At 33.6% G+C, this 18,723-nt stretch overlaps 2 protein-coding genes across 3 annotated transcripts in view; one reads left to right on the top strand and one right to left on the bottom strand.

Annotated features, from left to right (window-relative positions):
- Positions 1-664: 664 nt before the first annotated feature.
- Positions 665-18,403, bottom strand: CETN3 (centrin 3). Its single transcript, XM_036070784.2, has 5 exons — positions 18,265-18,403; positions 16,301-16,436; positions 14,541-14,655; positions 8,596-8,787; positions 665-967 (listed from the first exon to the last, which is right to left on the bottom strand). The coding sequence occupies exons 1-5, from the start codon at positions 18,279-18,281 to the stop codon at positions 924-926; spliced, it is 504 nt and encodes a 167-aa protein (XP_035926677.2). The 5' UTR covers positions 18,282-18,403; the 3' UTR covers positions 665-923.
- POLR3G (RNA polymerase III subunit G) overlaps positions 18,305-18,723 on the top strand; it is a 97,041-nt gene continuing 96,622 nt past the window's right edge. For both annotated transcript variants that reach the window (XM_036070781.2, XM_036070777.2), the window contains exon 1: positions 18,305-18,405. The gene's annotated coding sequence lies outside the window, so the exon portion shown is untranslated. The remainder of the gene's footprint in view (positions 18,406-18,723) is intronic.

The following is an 18,723-nucleotide window of genomic DNA, read 5'->3' as shown; positions in this document are numbered from 1 at the left end:
AGTCTCTACTGTTTCTTAGCGAATCACAGAATGTTCCTTTATATAGGTAAAACAATCTTAAATGATTTCTGTGGCTTAGTTTTCTATTTTCATCATTGTGACGTTTAATTGAGTGATAATTATCTTAACAGATCAAAATTCCAAAATTTAAATCTTTAACTTTGTCAAGAAATCAGATGATTCAAACTGTACTCAATTAGTTTAAGAGGGAAATATCCAAATTTAACTGTCATAACTTACGTTAAGACACCAGAAATGCTATAGAACATAATACATGAGAATAAATGGGTCTATATGCACAACACTTTTTCCTTCCAAACTGAAAGACATGACTCCTAAAAAAGGAATTACGCCTGCATTGAGTCATTATCTTGTACTGAAACATAAAATGTCAAACTTGTAAGGGAAAAATGTGCTATTCTATTGCTATTTGTATTTCAATTTTTGTTTCTGAAACTAGTAGTATAAAAAGAAAAGATTTAAGAAAAATACCATTGAGTATTTACAGATACTTGGAATTATAAAACAGAAAATTTACCATACTTTAAAATACTACTAAAATAAACATTTTATTAATGACATGTGCATATCTATATAACATGTGCATCAAAACAAAAGTGACTACTGATGCCGAATAAAAAACTTTCAGAGAATGTGTACCACATGATTTAATTTTTTAAACTTTATATATATATATAAAAGCTGTATTATAAATACAAAGCTAAACTATTAGAGTGCTAACAATACTATTTATACAAAGAAACTTGACAGTAGTAAAATATGAATACATAAGATACTTATTTTTGGTCCTTTTGGAAAAAAAGAACTAAGTTTTTTGTTTTTTTTTTTAACATGGCTCCAGGCACAAAAATAGAGTATAAGATGATAACTGCAACATTCTTAGTGTTTATCCTTGTAATTCTTTAAATGTCACCAGTCATAATAGCAATGAACTCCTCTTGATTTACTGTGGTAAGAAAGAAAATGTAAGTCAGAAATATAAATTTTTTCACAGAACAATACTAGTATTTTATACTAAGTATCTTTAAATTTTATATTATACAAAATCATTAATAAACCAAGACATAGTGTTTTTCTTTTACTTTTTTGACAGGAAGTTGATCACGTTTATTAAGTAGAACCTCATGAATACAAAAATACATAGCATGTGATAAACAACATAAATTAGTATTCTAGAATATTAATTACTGGAAAGACATTAAGTTCCACAAAAATCCATCATAATCGTAATATTTATATACACTTACACAAATAGTTTTCTTTTTTTAATTTTTATTTTTTTAAAGAATTTATTTATTATTGAGACAGAGAGAGAGAGCACAAGCCGGGGTGGGCAGAGGAAGAGGGAGAAGCAGGCCCCCCACTGAGCAGGGAGCCTGACGTGGGGCTTGATCCCAGGACCCTGGGATCGTGACCTGAGCTGAAGGCAGACGCCCAGCTGACTGAGCCACCCAGGCGCCCCCACAAACAGTTTTAAAGCTTGACATTTTTAATTTCTTAAATGGTTAAATCCTCTTTATAATCTTTATTCTACTAGTTCATTTGGTAAACCCTTCCTTTATAAATAAGCTTATTAAATCTATCATGAATATACATTAGGATTCTAAAGGAAAATACGCTAGAATTCTTCAAAAAGTCAAATTGTTGTTTTTTGAACTTTTATATATTTAAAAGCCTACTAAAAAAAAACAAAAACAAAAAGTTGAAACCAGGTTACTAGACCTCAAAAATATCAAGAGAAATAATAATTTTAAAAGATACAAATTTAATCTTAATTAGCAAGGTAATACAGCAGTTAATATATAGAGATGTAAATGTAGAAAGAATTACTCATAAAGACAAATTGTTAGTTCACCAAAACCATAAATAAAATTCAGTAAGAACTTCCAGTTTATAAAATACAATTTTTAAGAAAGCAACCTAAAAATAAATAGGTAATAATCTTATTAAATATAATTTTTAAAATCAATACACACAAATACACACAAATTATCAATAGAAATGTTCAGAAAAAAATGCTTCCTCTTTGTAAAACAGGTCACTTCATGGGCTCCAAAACTCAATACATAACTTAACAAAGCACAAGTTATGAATGATCATTTTGATAATGAAAACAAGAACACTGTAATGAGGAAAAAAGAGACCTGGATTCCAGTCATCATTCTGGTACAGAACAGTTCTGTGTCTCAATTTCTTCATCTGAAAATACTGAACTATGATATGATCTTTTAGATTGCTTCTACCTGGTAATAAACAGACACCAGGGTTCCTATTCTATAGTATCTTGAAACTTAAGTGAAGATATTAGGTCATATTATAAAATTAGTTTTAGTTTTCTTAGCATTGACAGTAGTATCACAATTATGAAAGATAATATCCTTATTCTTAGCAGATGCATACTAAGATGTTAGGGAAGTCAAGTTCATGATATATTTTTCAAATGATCCAGAATAAAAATATACACTATAGACAAAGCAAAAAGTAAAATGTTAATTACTGAATCTAGGTAGAAGGTATAAAGGTGTTCATTGTACTAAACTAACATTTCTCCTCTATGAGAAGATTCATAATGAAAAGTTAGACAAAAATTAACCAATTAAAAAACACTAAGATAGAATATGTACATCAGGAATGAAAAAAGTATACTGAAACAGAAAATGTTTCAATAAATTATGTAAGTCATGTTTCATAAATGAAACAGAGAATAATTGCTGTATAACACAAAAAATTATCTATTATTAAAATAAAACCACCTATCTGTGTTGAAAAACATTCCATCTTAATGGGAAAAATCCTTACTTCTGAGAAAAATTTAGGTAAGAATAAATCTTGACTTGGGCTTTAAAATAAAAACATAGGATTTGGTTTAACAAGAGGTGGAATGAAAGTTAAGGTAGGAGACCATCAGCAATATAGTTTCAAAAAAAAAGTGTGAAAATAAGCTCTAAGGAGTTAAGAAGAATGAGATGTCCAGAGCTGATAATGAACCATGAATCCACACATTTCAATATTAAACATCTACAAGACACTATCACAGTGTAGAACAGAATATATAGCCTGTATTACTTGAAATACTACAAATTGTAGTAGTGATCTTTAATTCTTGCACTTAAAAACATGTTTCAACATGTTATGAGAGCTATGACCCCTCTCTCTCCCAGCTTAAAAAAGAAAAAATACGTAAGTCTAAACAATTTCATCATTATACACTTAAATTTAAGAACCTCTGACTCAATCAATCTAGACTGAGGTGTCTAGACCAAAACAAGAAATAAGAGTATGTTTTTAAGAAAAACAACATAATGGGGCGCCTGGGTGGCTCAGTCGTTAAGCGTCTGCCTTCGGCTCAGGTCATGATCCCAGGGTCCTGGGATCGAGCCCCACATCGGGCTCCCTGCTCGGCGGGAAGCCTGCTTCTCCCTCTCCCACTCCCCCTGCTTGTGTTCCTGCTCTCGCTATTCTGTCTGTCAAATAAATAAATAAAATCTTTAAAAAAAAAAAAAACATAATGAAAGCAACCTTAGAATAATTTGACTATAAATTATTTTAATAGCATAACAGAGCTATGATTAAATTACTCGAAATCTGTAAAATATGATTTGTATGATTTGTTCCTTAAAGACCTAGAACTTTTTTCTCTCAATCTGTAAAATTTCAACACTCAAATTTCAAAATTAAGTTTCATATATAGTTTTTAAAACCACAAGAGTTAATTTTTGTTATATTTACATATGAACACTTTAAAGTATTATAGTATTTAAATATATTTTAAACTACTCCATAATTTCCATAGCCTAAAAACAGAATACTTAAATCCAAAAAAGTGGAAAGCTAAAGGGAAGAAAGTGGCTAAGGAAAGTAAATTAGCTCCTCTAGTACCAGTGAGCCTTTCAGAAAATTAAGAAAATCTGATGCCTTTGTACATTTCCTTCTCTATCAATATCAAGTTCCTATATCTAATAAATGTAGCACAATGCCTACCTTTAAATAAGCATCTGATAAAATATTTATTGAATCAAAGAAATACAACATTTCATTCTCCTCTACACTGCCTTTTTAAACAAAATTTTCATAAATCAATCATTTCATAGGGTAAATTTTATTACATGTCTTTTAAATAAGAATTTAGAGAAATTGAGGCGCGTGGGTCGCTCAGTCGGTTAAGCATCTGCCTTCGGCTCAGGTCATATCTCAGGGTCCTGGGATTAAGTCCCGAGTGAGGCTCCCTGCTCAGGGGGAGTCTGCTTCTCCCTCTCCCTCTCCCTCTGCCCCTCCCTACCACTCATGGCTCACATTCTCTCAAATAAATAAATAAAATTAAGGGAAAAAATAAGAATGTAGAGAAATTAGGTAGATTAAGTACCTTAGAGACCATCTGGCTTTGGTGGGGGGGAAAACAAATTTTAGCATCTGAAGAGACAGTTGACTATTTTATTGAATACTGAGTATTGAATATTTTATATTATAATAGCATGTAATTTTTAAAACTCCATAAACATAGAAACCTAATTAATATTTTACTTTCTAGCCTAAAAGGCAATACAGTGGGATAAAAGTAGGGACAGGTTATTAATCTCTGAGCTTTAGTTTCCTCACTTATATAAATGCATCTATTCTGTGCATTAATAGAGATAATACTGTTTTACTTCATAAAAGCTATTATGAAAAATTAAATAACATAATACACAATGTAACATGCTAAGCACAGAATCTAACATATTAACTACTATAACTACTAAATAAGTGTTAATACTCATCATTATTTAAAGATGTTCCCCTTTGGGTTTTTTTTTTTTTTTTAAAGCTTTATTTGCTAGAGAGAGAGAGCGCGCGCGTCTGGGCACACACAGGTGGTTGGGGGCAGACGGAGAGGGAGCAGCAGACTCCCAGGGAGCCCGATGCAGGGCTCAATCCCAGGACCCCGGGATCATGACCTGAGCTAAAGGCAGATGCTTAACTGACTGAGCGCCCCCAGGCGCCCCTCCACCTTTTTTAAAGATTTTATTTACACTTTGGGTTTTTAAATGTTGCTTTTATTTTTCTAAAAAGATTTACTGTGTTGTATATATCTTGGGAGCAATAATGGGGAAGGGATTCTTTTGATATCATTACCACAGCTCTAGTTATATTTTGCATTATATCTTTTTTCTTTAACTCCTCCTTTACCATATTTATTATTCTATATACACAATTAAAAAACTTTTTTTTTCAGGGATGCCTGGGTGGCTCAGTCGGTTGGGCGACTGCCTTTGGCTCAGGTCATGATCCCAGGGTCCTGGGATCGAGTCCTGCATCAGGCTCCTTGCCAGTGGGGAGCCTGCTTCTCCCTCTGCCTTCTGATCCCCCTGCTTGTGCTCTCTCTCTCTGACAAAATCTTTTAAAAAAATTTTTTTCATTGCTCCTAAATATTAAAGTGTGAAAAATGCATAAAGAGCAGAATTACTAAAGTCCACAAAAAAGACAGCAAGTATTATGATCTTTACTAGTTTAACATATACAAAGAAAACAGGTTATATCAAACAAAACTGCAGCCAAAAGAATCCAAATAAACAAGTTATTATAAAATGTAACTTGTATTTTCTCAAAAATGGGCAGTTTTTCATACAGCTGCAGAGACCCATATAAGTAAACGCAGTACCCAAAGCCAGACTAAATGTATTATAGTTCTCATTGTTTCTGAGTATGAAAATGGCTTTCAACAATAATTTCCTGGACTTGGCATAGTAAGAGTCATACTTAGCATGCCTTGTTTGAGAAATAGATAATGTCAAAGAGCTACTATGAATTCTGAATAATAAGTATTTTTATCAATTGCAAGAACATTTACAGATATAAGTAAGAGCAGTATATGTATGCATGTGCAATACTATTATTCATATGGTCTATAGACAATATTTGATGCATATACCCAGACTGCATGCAATACTTCAGAAGGCCCCCCACCCCCAGAAACTCACATCTCAAATTGGAAACTACCAGATTAGATGAATTTAATATAAGAACAAACCCTTCCCCCCCAACAAAAAAGACAAATCTTAACAATAAAAGACTATGTATCACTGTATTTTACTTGTAATCCATCACTTAAAAAAAATAGAAAAAATGTTACTTACCCAATTAGTCATTTGAATAAATGACAGTAGGATGTTCAAGCAACAGTTGTATGGTGACTTAAAGTAAAGCAAGCATTAAGAACCAAAGAAATGTTTTAAGGATGCACTAAAATCTTCAAGCAATAGAGCACAGGTATGAACTCTGAGATTAAAAAGCAGCAAACAGAGCAGACTAACAAGGGATGCGAGAAATGGACACATTTTCTAGGCAAAGTTTTACATCAAGTTTGAATTTAAGAGGCAGCTTCCTAATTGATATTTTCTTCTAGTGTCAAATGAAGCTAATAACCAAAATCTAACTTGCATGTGCCTAGGACAGGAAAGAAAATAACTATCTTTTGACACATGTAGTAGCCATTACTAAAGATTTAAAAAATAGACATATCAAGATTCTCTGTGCCATTGAAGATAGTACCCTTACAGAACGGAGCTGCTTTAAAGCTAGTCTGGGGTAACAGCCAGCAGCTGGGGAAGACACAAAAATTTTTAAAATATGAAGGCAGTAGATACTAAATCCAAATACTAGAGTGAGAGCTCAAGAAATCATTTAAATTTCCTCAAGTTTTAATCATCTTTGTTTTAAAATATAAATAAATCCCTTCAAAGAACTAGTATTAAAAAGTTCATAATGTTCAATATTTACATAAATATAATGAGAAAATATAATAATGCACAATTCTAAAGGACAATCTACAAACCTGAACTAATAGCTAGTTGCTACTGTCTTACCTCCTTATTAAAGCATACCAGTATTTCCAATATTTCCAGTAATATATATATTATGTATACATTTATGTACATATGTATAGTTGATACTGTATCAACATATATCTACTGTAACACACACTCCTGCTTAGCGCTTTAAGTCAATAAACATCAGAGCACTCATGTTCAAGAAAATGCAGGGGAATATAAAGATAAGTAAAGATACAAAGAAAGGAAAACAAGCTTCCATTTAATGCTAAGCACCTTCAAATATCTTCCTTTAATACTTACAACCATCCTGGAAGGTATCTCCCTTCTCATTTTAATAAATGGGAAACCAAGACTCAGAAAACATTGAAAACTTGCACAAGATTACACAGCAACTACATAAGTGGTAGAGATTCAATTCGAATCCAGATCTGTATGATTCCAAAGCCTTAGGCCTTTCATGCTATGATTCCACACTGCTCTTAACGGACTTAAAATATACTGGAGAGATACACATGTATGTAACTAACAGAAGGCATTGTATAAAAATGTCAAAGTATTTTGTTCCTCTAAATGGAGGTCTCATAATTCATCAGAGACCATTAGGGAAGGCTTCTGAGAAAAAGATGGGAGTTTAAAATGTACCAGAGAGGGACAACTGGGTGGCTCGATTGGATAAGCATCTGCCTTCAGCTCAAGTCATGATCCTGTGGTCCTGGGATTGAGCCCCACATCAGGCTCCCTGCTCAGCAGGGGAGTCTGCTTCTCCCTCTCCCTCTCCCTTTGCCCCCTCCCTGCTTCTGCTCTCATTCTCTCACAAATAAATAAAATCTTAAAAAAAAAAAAAAAACTGTACCAGAGAGAAAGACTAACATATTAGCAGACAGAAACTGGCAATTAGAACATTCTAGGACTTTAAGGAATGGCATGATGAAAAAGGCACAGCATAAAAAAGTGTTTTCAGGATAGTGTATTTGGACAAGGTATGTATGTATGGGAGGTGAAGGTTAAAACAGAAAAGTGGAAGACCTAAACTAGATCGTTAGGGCAGAACATATCTTAGAAAGCTTTGATATTTACTCTGTAGGCATTAAAGAATCATTCAGCATTTGAAGAGGGGAATGACATCATAAAACTTATACTTTAGGAAAAGAATTATCAACAGACTAAATTAGAGGGTAGAGGCTCATAGGCATAGAGGGCAATTAGGAAGCTAAAGAGACCACATCTGCCTTCTTCATTGTGTAGCACCAGTTAGCACACAAGGCACGGTATCCAGCAGGCATTCAAGGAAATAATAAATGAGGCTATGATAACATTCCTACAAAGAAATTAGGGCCTGAACTAGGGCAGCAGCAGTAAATAAAAGATATAAAAAAAAGATTCAAAACATTTAAAGGGTAGAACCAATAGAACTTAGTTACAGTTTAGAAGTACATGTAGGTTAAGGAAGAAAGCAATAAAAGCTGATATTTTACTGAGTAGCTGAAATTTTGGTGATTCTTCATCCTCAAAGAAAAGTAAAGTACCTTCTTGGAAGTGTGGAACGTCACGTTACAAACAGTATAGTTGGTTTTAAAAGATCTGCATCATTCTGAATTAAATTATGTGAAATGTTTATGCAAAAAGCCCATGACAGGATGAACAACAATTATACCAAACAGAGAGAGTCTGCAATGGGTCTTGAAAATCATTTGATTTTAGAAAAATTTACTGTATGCATACATTAGGGCTAATACCTAGAATATGTGTTTTACTCAAAACTTACTTTCTCCATCACCATCTTTATCAAATTCTTCTATCATAGCCCGAAGTTCTTCATCACTCATGTTTTCACCCAATTCTCTGGCAACACGTCGCAAATTCCTCAAGCTTATTTTACCTGAATCATCATCATCAAATAGTTTAAATGCCTTTAATATTTCTTCATGTGGATCTCTTTCCAATATCCAGTCTGTCACTATAGTTAAAAGAAAGTTAAAAAATTTTAAAAACACTTTATAAAAATCACAAATGCATCCATCTGTGAAATCAACAAGTGTTAGATGAGAATTAAAGTTGTGAATCTTTCAACATTTAGTTTCGTAATACTGCCAAATCAGAGCCCCCAAACCCAAAATGATAAACCTGAAATTACAAAAATCAAATCCGTATTTTAAAATTTAATCTTTGTTATCAACAATTCATCCCATTATAAGAGTATGCAAAACTATCTCAAACAGAGGCAAAATAAAAAGGATTATATACCATATTTATTTAAGGTCTACTATTGTCAAGAATTGCACTATGCTCCACTGACAGCAAACACAGAAGTCTAGGAGTTTGTAACTTAGTTGTAGATATGATATACCAACAAAACAATTAAGACTAATTAGATAAAAGATGTCTGATGTCTAAACTTAATAGTAACATTATTGTTCCTCAAGTTAAATCTAATTTAAAGACACAAAAATCATGACAAATTAATAAAATGCACTGCCATCATTGATAAAGACACAATGTCAGACAGATGAAAATTCTGCTGATATCTTCATGATTTGAGGAAACTCTTGGTTTTCCAAAATATGAAAAGCAGTTACCAAAAGGACTGAACATGATTACAGTAAGAAAGCTTCCATACTCGCCCCCCCAAAAAAAGAAAAGTTCTGGAAAGATCTCTCTAAAGTCATGCCCATTTTGTTCAGCAAGATAATAACTCTCAGACAACTAAAATTAAAAGTGAGAAATACCAGACCTCAATATAAATTATATATTTTAATAGGCTAAATGTAATAATATATAACAATAGAAAACAATATTTTCAATATTTGCGGTCTTTATTCAATAGCCACAATAACATAAATTAAAGTAAAAATCTGTGGTATAAATTTTTTTAAGTTACTAGATCAAATTCTGAAAATAACTAAGTAAACATCTCTGAAGTAATTCCACATGCTAGTCTACCACTACAACAAAAATTATTTATGACTTTCACTGTGCCATTAAAAATAACTCAGTCCTGGTGAGGTTTACAGAATCTTAAAAACTTGCGCAAATGTTTGTAGATGGAAAGTACTGGAATGTTTAATGCACCCAAAAAGAGAAATACAATTCAAGCCCACAAAAAATTATTATTGTTGTGCTGTAATGTCATCATGTTTGGTTTGAGTAAGCTTTTAGGATAAGCACCTATTTAAGCTAATGTTAAAACATCTACATACATATTTAGTAGTTTTCTATTACCCATTAATTGTACCCAAAAAAACTAATTGAAGTATATTACTATAAGTATGCAAATCACCAAAGCTCATAAATATTCAATCAAAAGGAGTTGGCATATATACAGCCATAACACCAAAATAAAATACCATGCTTAACTCTATGGCTCATACTCAACTTATTTTGAATTTAGTCCCAACAAAAAAGCAGGACAAGGAAAAAAAAAGTGTTAAAAAATTTTCTTCACCAATTAAATAATTTACATGACAGGTGAACCAAAAAAGCAGCTTGCTGAAAGTATTAATGTACTTAAAGAAGCAACAGGGTGATGTGGGGAACAGATGGGGCTCCAAGATGTATAAATTCTTATCCCACTAGTGCTTTAATTGTGTTAGTTACTTCAGACTTATGTGTATATATAATCTTTTATCAATACTTTTCCTTAGAATACAACTTTTCTTGGGAATTATAAATACCCATCATTTTGGACAACTAAAACATTGTAACTTTAGGGTGACTCTCCTCCATGCCTTCATGCTCTATTCCTATTCCACAAAGAATTTAATTATAAGAAATACACTTTTTTCCCAATGAAAATAAGTCAACTAACATACAGTTAAGGTGGGTTCAATTCACAAATTTCTGTCCATGTAACTCTATTTTCAAAAAATCATACTACCAGAAATATAATTCCTCAAAATAGTTAGACCTTACACATTATAAAAATCAGTTAAGAACACAGCACATTAAAAAACATCACATTAAAAGTTTATCAAAAATCATTAAAAGTACTGCTAGAAATATAGCTTCAACCATATTTCTCATTGTCTTTTGGGGGTTTCTATCCAAAAATAAAAGTTACTTTAGGGCGCCTGGGTGGCTCAGTTGGTTAAGCGACTGCCTTCAGCTCAGGTCATGATCCCAGAGTCCTGGGATCGAGTCCCACAATGGGCTCCCGGCTCAGCGGGGAGCCTGCTTCTCCCTCTGACCCTCTCCTCTCTCATGCTGTTTCTCTCTCTCTCTCTCTCTCAAATAAATAAATAAAATCTTTAAAAAAAAAAAAAGTTACTTTAAACTCAACATTTTGGAACCCAAACTCCTCCTACTATCACCAAGATAGTTGCTGATGCCCCACCTCAAAAAAGATAATAGCACCATTAACAGATATCTCCCCTATTTGAAGTCTAAACATTTTAAATCCCATAAACCTAACCAGTGATTAATTCCCAGAGTACTGAGGACACTACCTTTTTTACTCTTAAATGTATCTCTTTTCATTCTCACCACCCTCAGCATAATAGAAGTCTGTTTTTTTCCTGTCTGCAGTCTCTCTTCCCTCCAACCCATCTTTAATACTCTCAATAGAGTTACCTTTCTAAAATATATCATCTTCTCTTCCTCAGAAACTGAAAATGATCACCTGCTAACTGAAGTCCAAGCACTACACATGATGCAAGACTACGTATTTGGCCCAATCCTATCTTTGCATTTCCCTAACCTCGACAACAGGAGACTACCTGGTTTCCCAAACATACTATACTTCTACTATACCACTCTTTGTTGTTGCTGTTTTCTCTGCCTGCAATGTCTTTCTCTACTCGTTCCCACAATCTTCTCTTTAGGAGGAAATCCAATTCACATCCCAAAAGGTCTAAATTAAAAATCCCCTCTGCAAAGTCTTCTTCAATTGCTCTAGACCAGGAATTGACAATTCTCTTTGTTTTTGTTAGAGGCCAGACAGTAAATATTTTTGGCTTTGTGGAGGGTATAAGGTCTCTGACTAAACTACTTCCTCTGCCATGACAGCACAAAGGCAGCATAAAAGATGAGGCAGTGTGGAAGCAACAGCTGAATTTAGCCTAAGGGCTGTAGTTTGCCAACTTCTGCTCCAAACAAAATTATAATTTACCACAGAACACTATAGCTTGTTATTACCTACATTTAAATGGTAAGCTCCTTGAAAGAACCTTTTAGTAACTTTTAATTCCCCTCCCTCAACGCAAAGTACCTAATGCCAAAAAATTCAGCAAATGTTTGTTAAATAAGCAAAGCAAAAACAGTAATAGAATATTCTATTCTAAATAGGCAATGGAATAATTCATTTGTGCCAATAAAAGAGGGAGTACAAACATCTGACTTATCTTGGTCTTACTTTAAAGGAGCAATTCCTAAAACATCTTTGTTACTACTCACTAACCTCAAGCTGTCTAGATTCTTAACTTACATTAAATATATTTTAATATTTTTTTCTAACATTGGGAAAATTCTGGTTCAGTGTTAGACTTCATCCAGAAATATCTGCAGAACAATATCCTTCAATAGTAATAGATAATACATAAAACTAAGACTCAAATGTTCTGGTTTGGAGTTATTTGTTCCAAAGTATAAAATATACATTCATCTGTGCTCAGTTATTATTGAAAAATAATCAACAAATGGAGAGAATACATAGTTCTTGACTGATTTCTAAACAGTAATACATTTTTGACTACTGGTACTGAGGATAGCTGAAGTATGCTAAGCTGGTCAAAAGTTTGATCTTTGAAAGTCAGAGCAGAAGTTTAGTCATGGCCATTTATTATGGAAAGAACCCAGTATAAGTGCTCTGTTAATAACATAGAAAAGATGGAGGATCAGGAAAAGGTGAAGATGGCATGGGACTCTGGCTTCAACTGCTAATAAAATCACAATTTTAAAATTGTATTTACTTAAGATGAAATATGTGTTGCGTAATATTATTAAGGATGATATAATGCCTAAAATAGCCTGCAACTATGAAAAAAAAGTAATCAGAAAACTGTACTTTTTATGTTCCAGTGATGCATACACAATCATTACTAGGCACTAAAACAAAGTGAAACAAAGACAATTTTTTAAAGTAATAATAACAAATACTTAATAGTACTTTCTATAGCTAGGCCCCCTTCTAGTAAGCATTTTATATATTAACTTATTTATTCCTCCCAAGAACCCACAAGACAGTACAACTATCCCCATTTTATATCTGCAAATGAGACACAGACAAGTAAAATGACCAAGTTAAACAGCTAGTAAGTGGCAAAACCAAGATATGAACCCAGGCATTCTGGTTCCAAAATGTCCATGCTAACCACTACATTGTACCAAATGTGCCTGAATTGTAGCTCTTTCCTAACAGTATCATTGCCACTATATCCTTAACACCCGTTTCTATAAATCAACAATCTAAATAAGAACTTGGATTAGTCCAACTTATCATAAACTATAGAAGAGCTTCAATACTGAAACACTAAAAGAATGAAGATGGCTCCCTCCCTCTCCTCAAGTAAATAAATCTACAGATTAGAAGAAAACAACACAATATGCTCCCCAAAGGGGTGAGCTGCCTTTCTAAACAGTGATTTCCTAGTTTACAAGGTGGGGATCTTCTGTGTCGTGCTTTCTCTTTTAGGTTTAATCTTTAATTTCCCTCTTCCTCACCTTGATTTTGAGTTTTCAGATTAAAAAAATAAAACCAATGATTTAATGATATGAATCTATCTTTTCCAAACTGCCCTTTCTTTTTGCTTTCTATATTGCTGCTTTCTGAATATTTACACAAAGGTTTTGTGTGTGTAACTGGATTTGTTCCTAAATTTTTTAAATATCTAAAAATAACTCTGATATGCTTATATCATGACATATATAAGGTGGTATTACTGCTTTAGAAAATTTAATTAAAAAAAGCACTTTATGAATGTATGTACATTCTGTGTATAATATTCTATGCGATATATTTAAATCATAATAGCAAAGTCCTTGCCTTCCAGAATCTTCTATTCTAAAAAAGCCTGATATATGCTATAACTAATTCACTATAATCAACTATATGAAAATTCAATCATATTAAGCTCACGACACAGTATGCTTAGTTGGTTGTTCTAAAATGTTTTCTCCTGCTTGAGTTTGCCAAATGCCTCCTTTACTACAATCCTCTCCCGACCCTCAACTTTAAACAGATGACTTTATTCACTGAGATCAAGTCATACATATGTAGCCCCTCATAAGCTTTGTCAACCTAAAGGCATGCACTTCCTCTACAGTCAAAGATACCAAATGCTACAGGTTTTCTCTTCTCCCACTCTGCCAACAAAAATCACACACCAGAATGGTCTTAGGAAATATTTTCCAAACAAAAGGATACCGAAATTTCTGTTTTACTCTAAGAAAATAATTTTTTGATCACCCTTTTAGTTTTATCACATAATATAAACACAGGTTACTTAGGAAGACATCTTTCCACAAAAAGCTACATAACAATTCCTTGATTAGAATCTTCAGGACAAAAGCCAAAATGATAAATCCCATAATGAGGCTGTAAATCTTATTTTTTTTTCTTTAAAATAAGTGAAAAGAGTGCCCCCAAACCCCCATTATAATATCTACCTTATACAGCAATGTTCAATAACAAAATTCCAGAGAATTAAAAAAAAACTAATATTAACGGATAATTTCCTAACAAGTGCTAATTACAAAGACCTTTATTAAAATACACACCAACTTCATTAAAATCTTCAAAGGTGATTTTCCCTGTGGCTTCTCTGTCATAATCTTTAAGAATCTTCAGTACATCAGCTTTTTTTACATCAAACCCCAAAGCTCTCATTGCCACCTTTTGGATTAAAAGGGAAAAGCAAATTATAAACCACTCTTTCGAAAGAAGTGACTTCCAATTCTTAAATAAATTTTTACAACTTAGGGATGTCAGCACATTAGTAAAACATTTAATTCTTTTGCATGTTTTATGTCTCTAAAAAAATCAAAGTGATAGTTTTTCTCTACTACTGAAATTAAACAGCAATTTTTTCATTTATATATCCTTTTTTAATAGGACAAACCAATTGTTTATGAAATACACTATACAATGGACTGACTTACTATACAGATCATCTTAACAAGTTATTTGTTCTCAAACGATTAACCACCAAAATGAAAAAAAAGGCATAGCATAAATATTAAAAATTTATACAAGAGATAAAAGAATTAAAATAAGAGTTATCCTGAGACTCTACATGATTAGTTATTAAGTATAAATAGTCCAGGCCCCTGAGTTTAAAGAAAGAAGAGATCTTGTTACTATTAACAAGAAAGGAGAGACATGATACTGATTAAAGAAGTCTTACTTGGAAAGGTTCCATTTGTTCTCTGATGTATGGACAAAATAAAGTAGAGGAGCACTGAGAAAAGGATGACTGGCTTTAAAACAGATACCATAATATATAGGCTTGAGGACAGTGAACAGAGCAGCTTACCTTACCTGAAACAGGAAGAGCTCAGATGGAAACAAGCAGTTAGCAAATGAGAAAAGTAGGTAGTAGTAAAAGTGTGGGGAGCAGTCAATAAAAACCAAAGGAATCTGAACTTTATGCAATGTACAATGAGGAGCCACTAAAGGTTTACGAACAATGAACAATATGAGGAAAGAATCTTAGAAAGATGAATCTAATGGTAGTATATAGAGTGAACTAGAAATGGAGAAACCATTTAGGAAGATGCAGGTATGAAATAAGATCCCAAACCAAGATAATAACAATGGTTAACAAATGGAAGAGACATTACAGAGGAAGAACAGATCAAAAATGGGTAACTGAAAAAAAAAAAAAAAAACAGTGGAAAAAGAGAGCTAAAGAGCTACCAAAATGTTGCCTTTCTTATTGTGCTGAGTGTGAGATCTGTACTACCCTAAACAAACTCTTGCATCTTTATAAATAATCCTAGGCCCTAGGGTTGACAGTTTTCCCCCATTAGCATGTGTCGACATCAGACATCACTTACATTGTTTGCACCAGAGAAAGTATGTGAAGAATGTATTACTAACATGTCCAAATTAAAAGAGAAATAACACTCTCACAATGTGAAAAAAGAATGAGTCACCAAAAAAAAAAAACCAAAACCAAAACCAAAAAAAACAAAAAATCCAAAAAAAAAAAAAAAACCCCAACAGTGGGAAGAATACAGTAAGAACTGTTTAAATCCTATAATATGAATTACTTTTATTATGTGAATGAAAAATAAGGCCCTCCATAGTAATGTATTCTTATATTTAAAATACTATTCACTTTATAATGTGAAAGGAAAGTAAAAAGATATTAGGAGTATTATTCAATTTTATTATAGCATTTAACTGTGAACATCTAAAATGGTTTCATATTTCCACAACCAGTTTAGTTAAAATACCTTAGAAATGTATTATAACCAACTATCAAAAATGCAAATAATTTTAACAGAAAAATATACATTTTGAAGTACCCTATTACCTTTAATTCATGATAATCTATTGCTTCATCTTTGTCTGTGTCAAATAGTTCAAAAGCATCTTTAATTTCTTGTTTCTGTTCTTCAGAGAGTTCTCTTCTTTTTTTCCTCTTTGTTTTGTCTACTACAAGCTCATTTCTATGAAAAGAAAAAATGTCTATTCAGTCTACTTTAATCCTATTCTCCTATGCATCTAGATGATTAAAATAAGATTCCAAAATACAACAAAAAAATTAACCAATGAATACTTTTTAAAATTTCTACAAAGGAAGATTTGGGAGAAAAATGAATTTTCCTTACATGAGTCAAAGCTTTGATCACTCCATAGTCTAAGCTGCTATAAATCTGCACTTTCCAAAACTGAAAAGTGTTACAGGTTATTAAAAGAAATGAGGACCTAACTTTCTTTCCTTCTGACTTTGTATTTATTCTCAATGATATTAATGTGGAAGAAATAAGAACTGTTAATAAAAAAACATTACTTTCATGACAGAAATCCCAACAAAAAACCAAGGCACTCATACATAACTATTCACATTACTCTACAACATAGTGTTAAAAAAAAATCAGAGGAAAATTCATAATTGATGATCACTATATATTTAGTTTACTTTTGATAGCATTTATAAGTTATCAAAATTACTACCCAAAAAAGCATATAATTTAACAACTTACAAAGTTTTTGGCATTGTAGGTTAAAAGTGATTTAGATTACATATTTCTAAGTTTGGCACTTTATTTATAATTTCTTCCATTGATATTAACAAATCAACCAAAATACTGAAGTCTAAATATAGACTAAACCATAAAAATTAAATGCCAAAAAAGTATATTTGTGCTAATTTTCTATAATATAAAGTGAAGAGTCAATGGTTTTGTAAATCTCACTTGTAAATTTAGATTTAGTTTCTCATAAACCCCAGGTATTTTTTTTTAAAGGAAATTCTATTTACAAAGCCAGAAATGTCTTAAGAGATACTGATCTTAGTGTTCCAAAATTTCAAATGGGGCTGCAACATCTGTATAAAAACACTCCGTTTTGAAACAATTTCATAAAACTTCAAAATGTAAAGCTTGGTTGATTTTAATAAAACGTTATCTATTTGCTCGTGTTTTGCTCTCTAAAAATCTACAACAAAGGCAAAAGATGATTAGAAAGTGATCAGAAAAGGTATAATAAATAAAGCTGAGGAAAATCTTTCTTTCACAAGAGACCTGACTTCACACAAGCTTGGACATTCCCGGGGTCATTTTCTCTGGACGGCGAAGTCCACCACAGACCTACAACTGATTCCACGCAAGGAATCTCTTAGCCGAACGAGGCAGCTGTTTGGAGAGGTGAACTACTTATTTTTAAGGTAAAACGTCTACACGGCGCTGGGGCAACAGACAGGGGGTTAGAGACTAGAATTGAATTAAAGGTAAAGAAACTCAAAAAACTTGAAAAACCTAAGAGAGAGATTACCAGTTAAAGTCATTTAGGTTATACCTTCAAACAGGGCCCCAGGATAAAATCAAGGAGGGGTTTTACGTTATTTCCAAAATTTATAGTTAAGTATGATGGCATTAGAGCAGCTGAGGTGGGGCCGTGGACCAGGAAGGCGGAGCTGAATGAAAGGATGTATGCTCCTTGGCCTGATTTCTCGCAGAAACACCGCGAGAAGAAACATCGCGATATTTCACTCCGTCCTCGCATCTAAAATAACCCGTCTTTTTGGTGGTGCAAAGCCCAACGCACTGCTAAACGTAACTACCTCAGCAGAAATGCACGGGACTCATCACCTGCGAGACACCACGGCCCCCAGGGTGAGGGGTTTGGGCCCGGGAAGGTTGGCCGAGGCTCCTCTCCCTCGTCCCAAACTGCATCCCCTTCCTCGCCTCGGCCCCAACTACCTCCCTTCCACACACACCCGCCCTAGGGCCCGCTGCGGGGTGTGGAGAGCATTGCGGCCTCCTCATTACCGACCTCAGAGCTAAACTCATTTTCTCTTCGGACAGAGACGTTCCTCTCAAGAACGACTTTAACGCCCTACCCAAGGCAGCACGACTTCCACAAGCCGTTCAACAGACACTCACGACCTAAGCGGCCTCCAGGACCTCCCACAAGGTAGACACTTCTGAGCCGGATTGGTTAACATTGCTAACGTCCTGGCCATTGAGACGGAAGCGTCACTAGTCCTCTGCTCTCATTGGGCATATTTCGCGTCAATCAAAGAAACCGCTCTTCCCTGTTCCTCTGCTGCCCCTCCTCCCGCCCTTTAGATTGGTCGCGGTTTCCACGAATCCTTTGCGGAGCGAGGGTCTGGGTATTTGCGTGATAGATTGGGCGGTAGGTGGTTGGATCTCGTCTCACGTAAAGAGGCCTGTAGCCTGTGGCGAGTGACCGGAGACGAGACGGACAACGCCGAGGGAAAGGAAGGAAGGG

Source organism: Halichoerus grypus, chromosome 2 (genome assembly GCF_964656455.1).
Source record: "Halichoerus grypus chromosome 2, mHalGry1.hap1.1, whole genome shotgun sequence".
Taxonomy (NCBI): domain Eukaryota; kingdom Metazoa; phylum Chordata; class Mammalia; order Carnivora; family Phocidae; genus Halichoerus; species Halichoerus grypus.
Note: the sequence above shows the minus strand (reverse complement) of the source record. Positions and strands in the feature narration are given on the sequence as shown.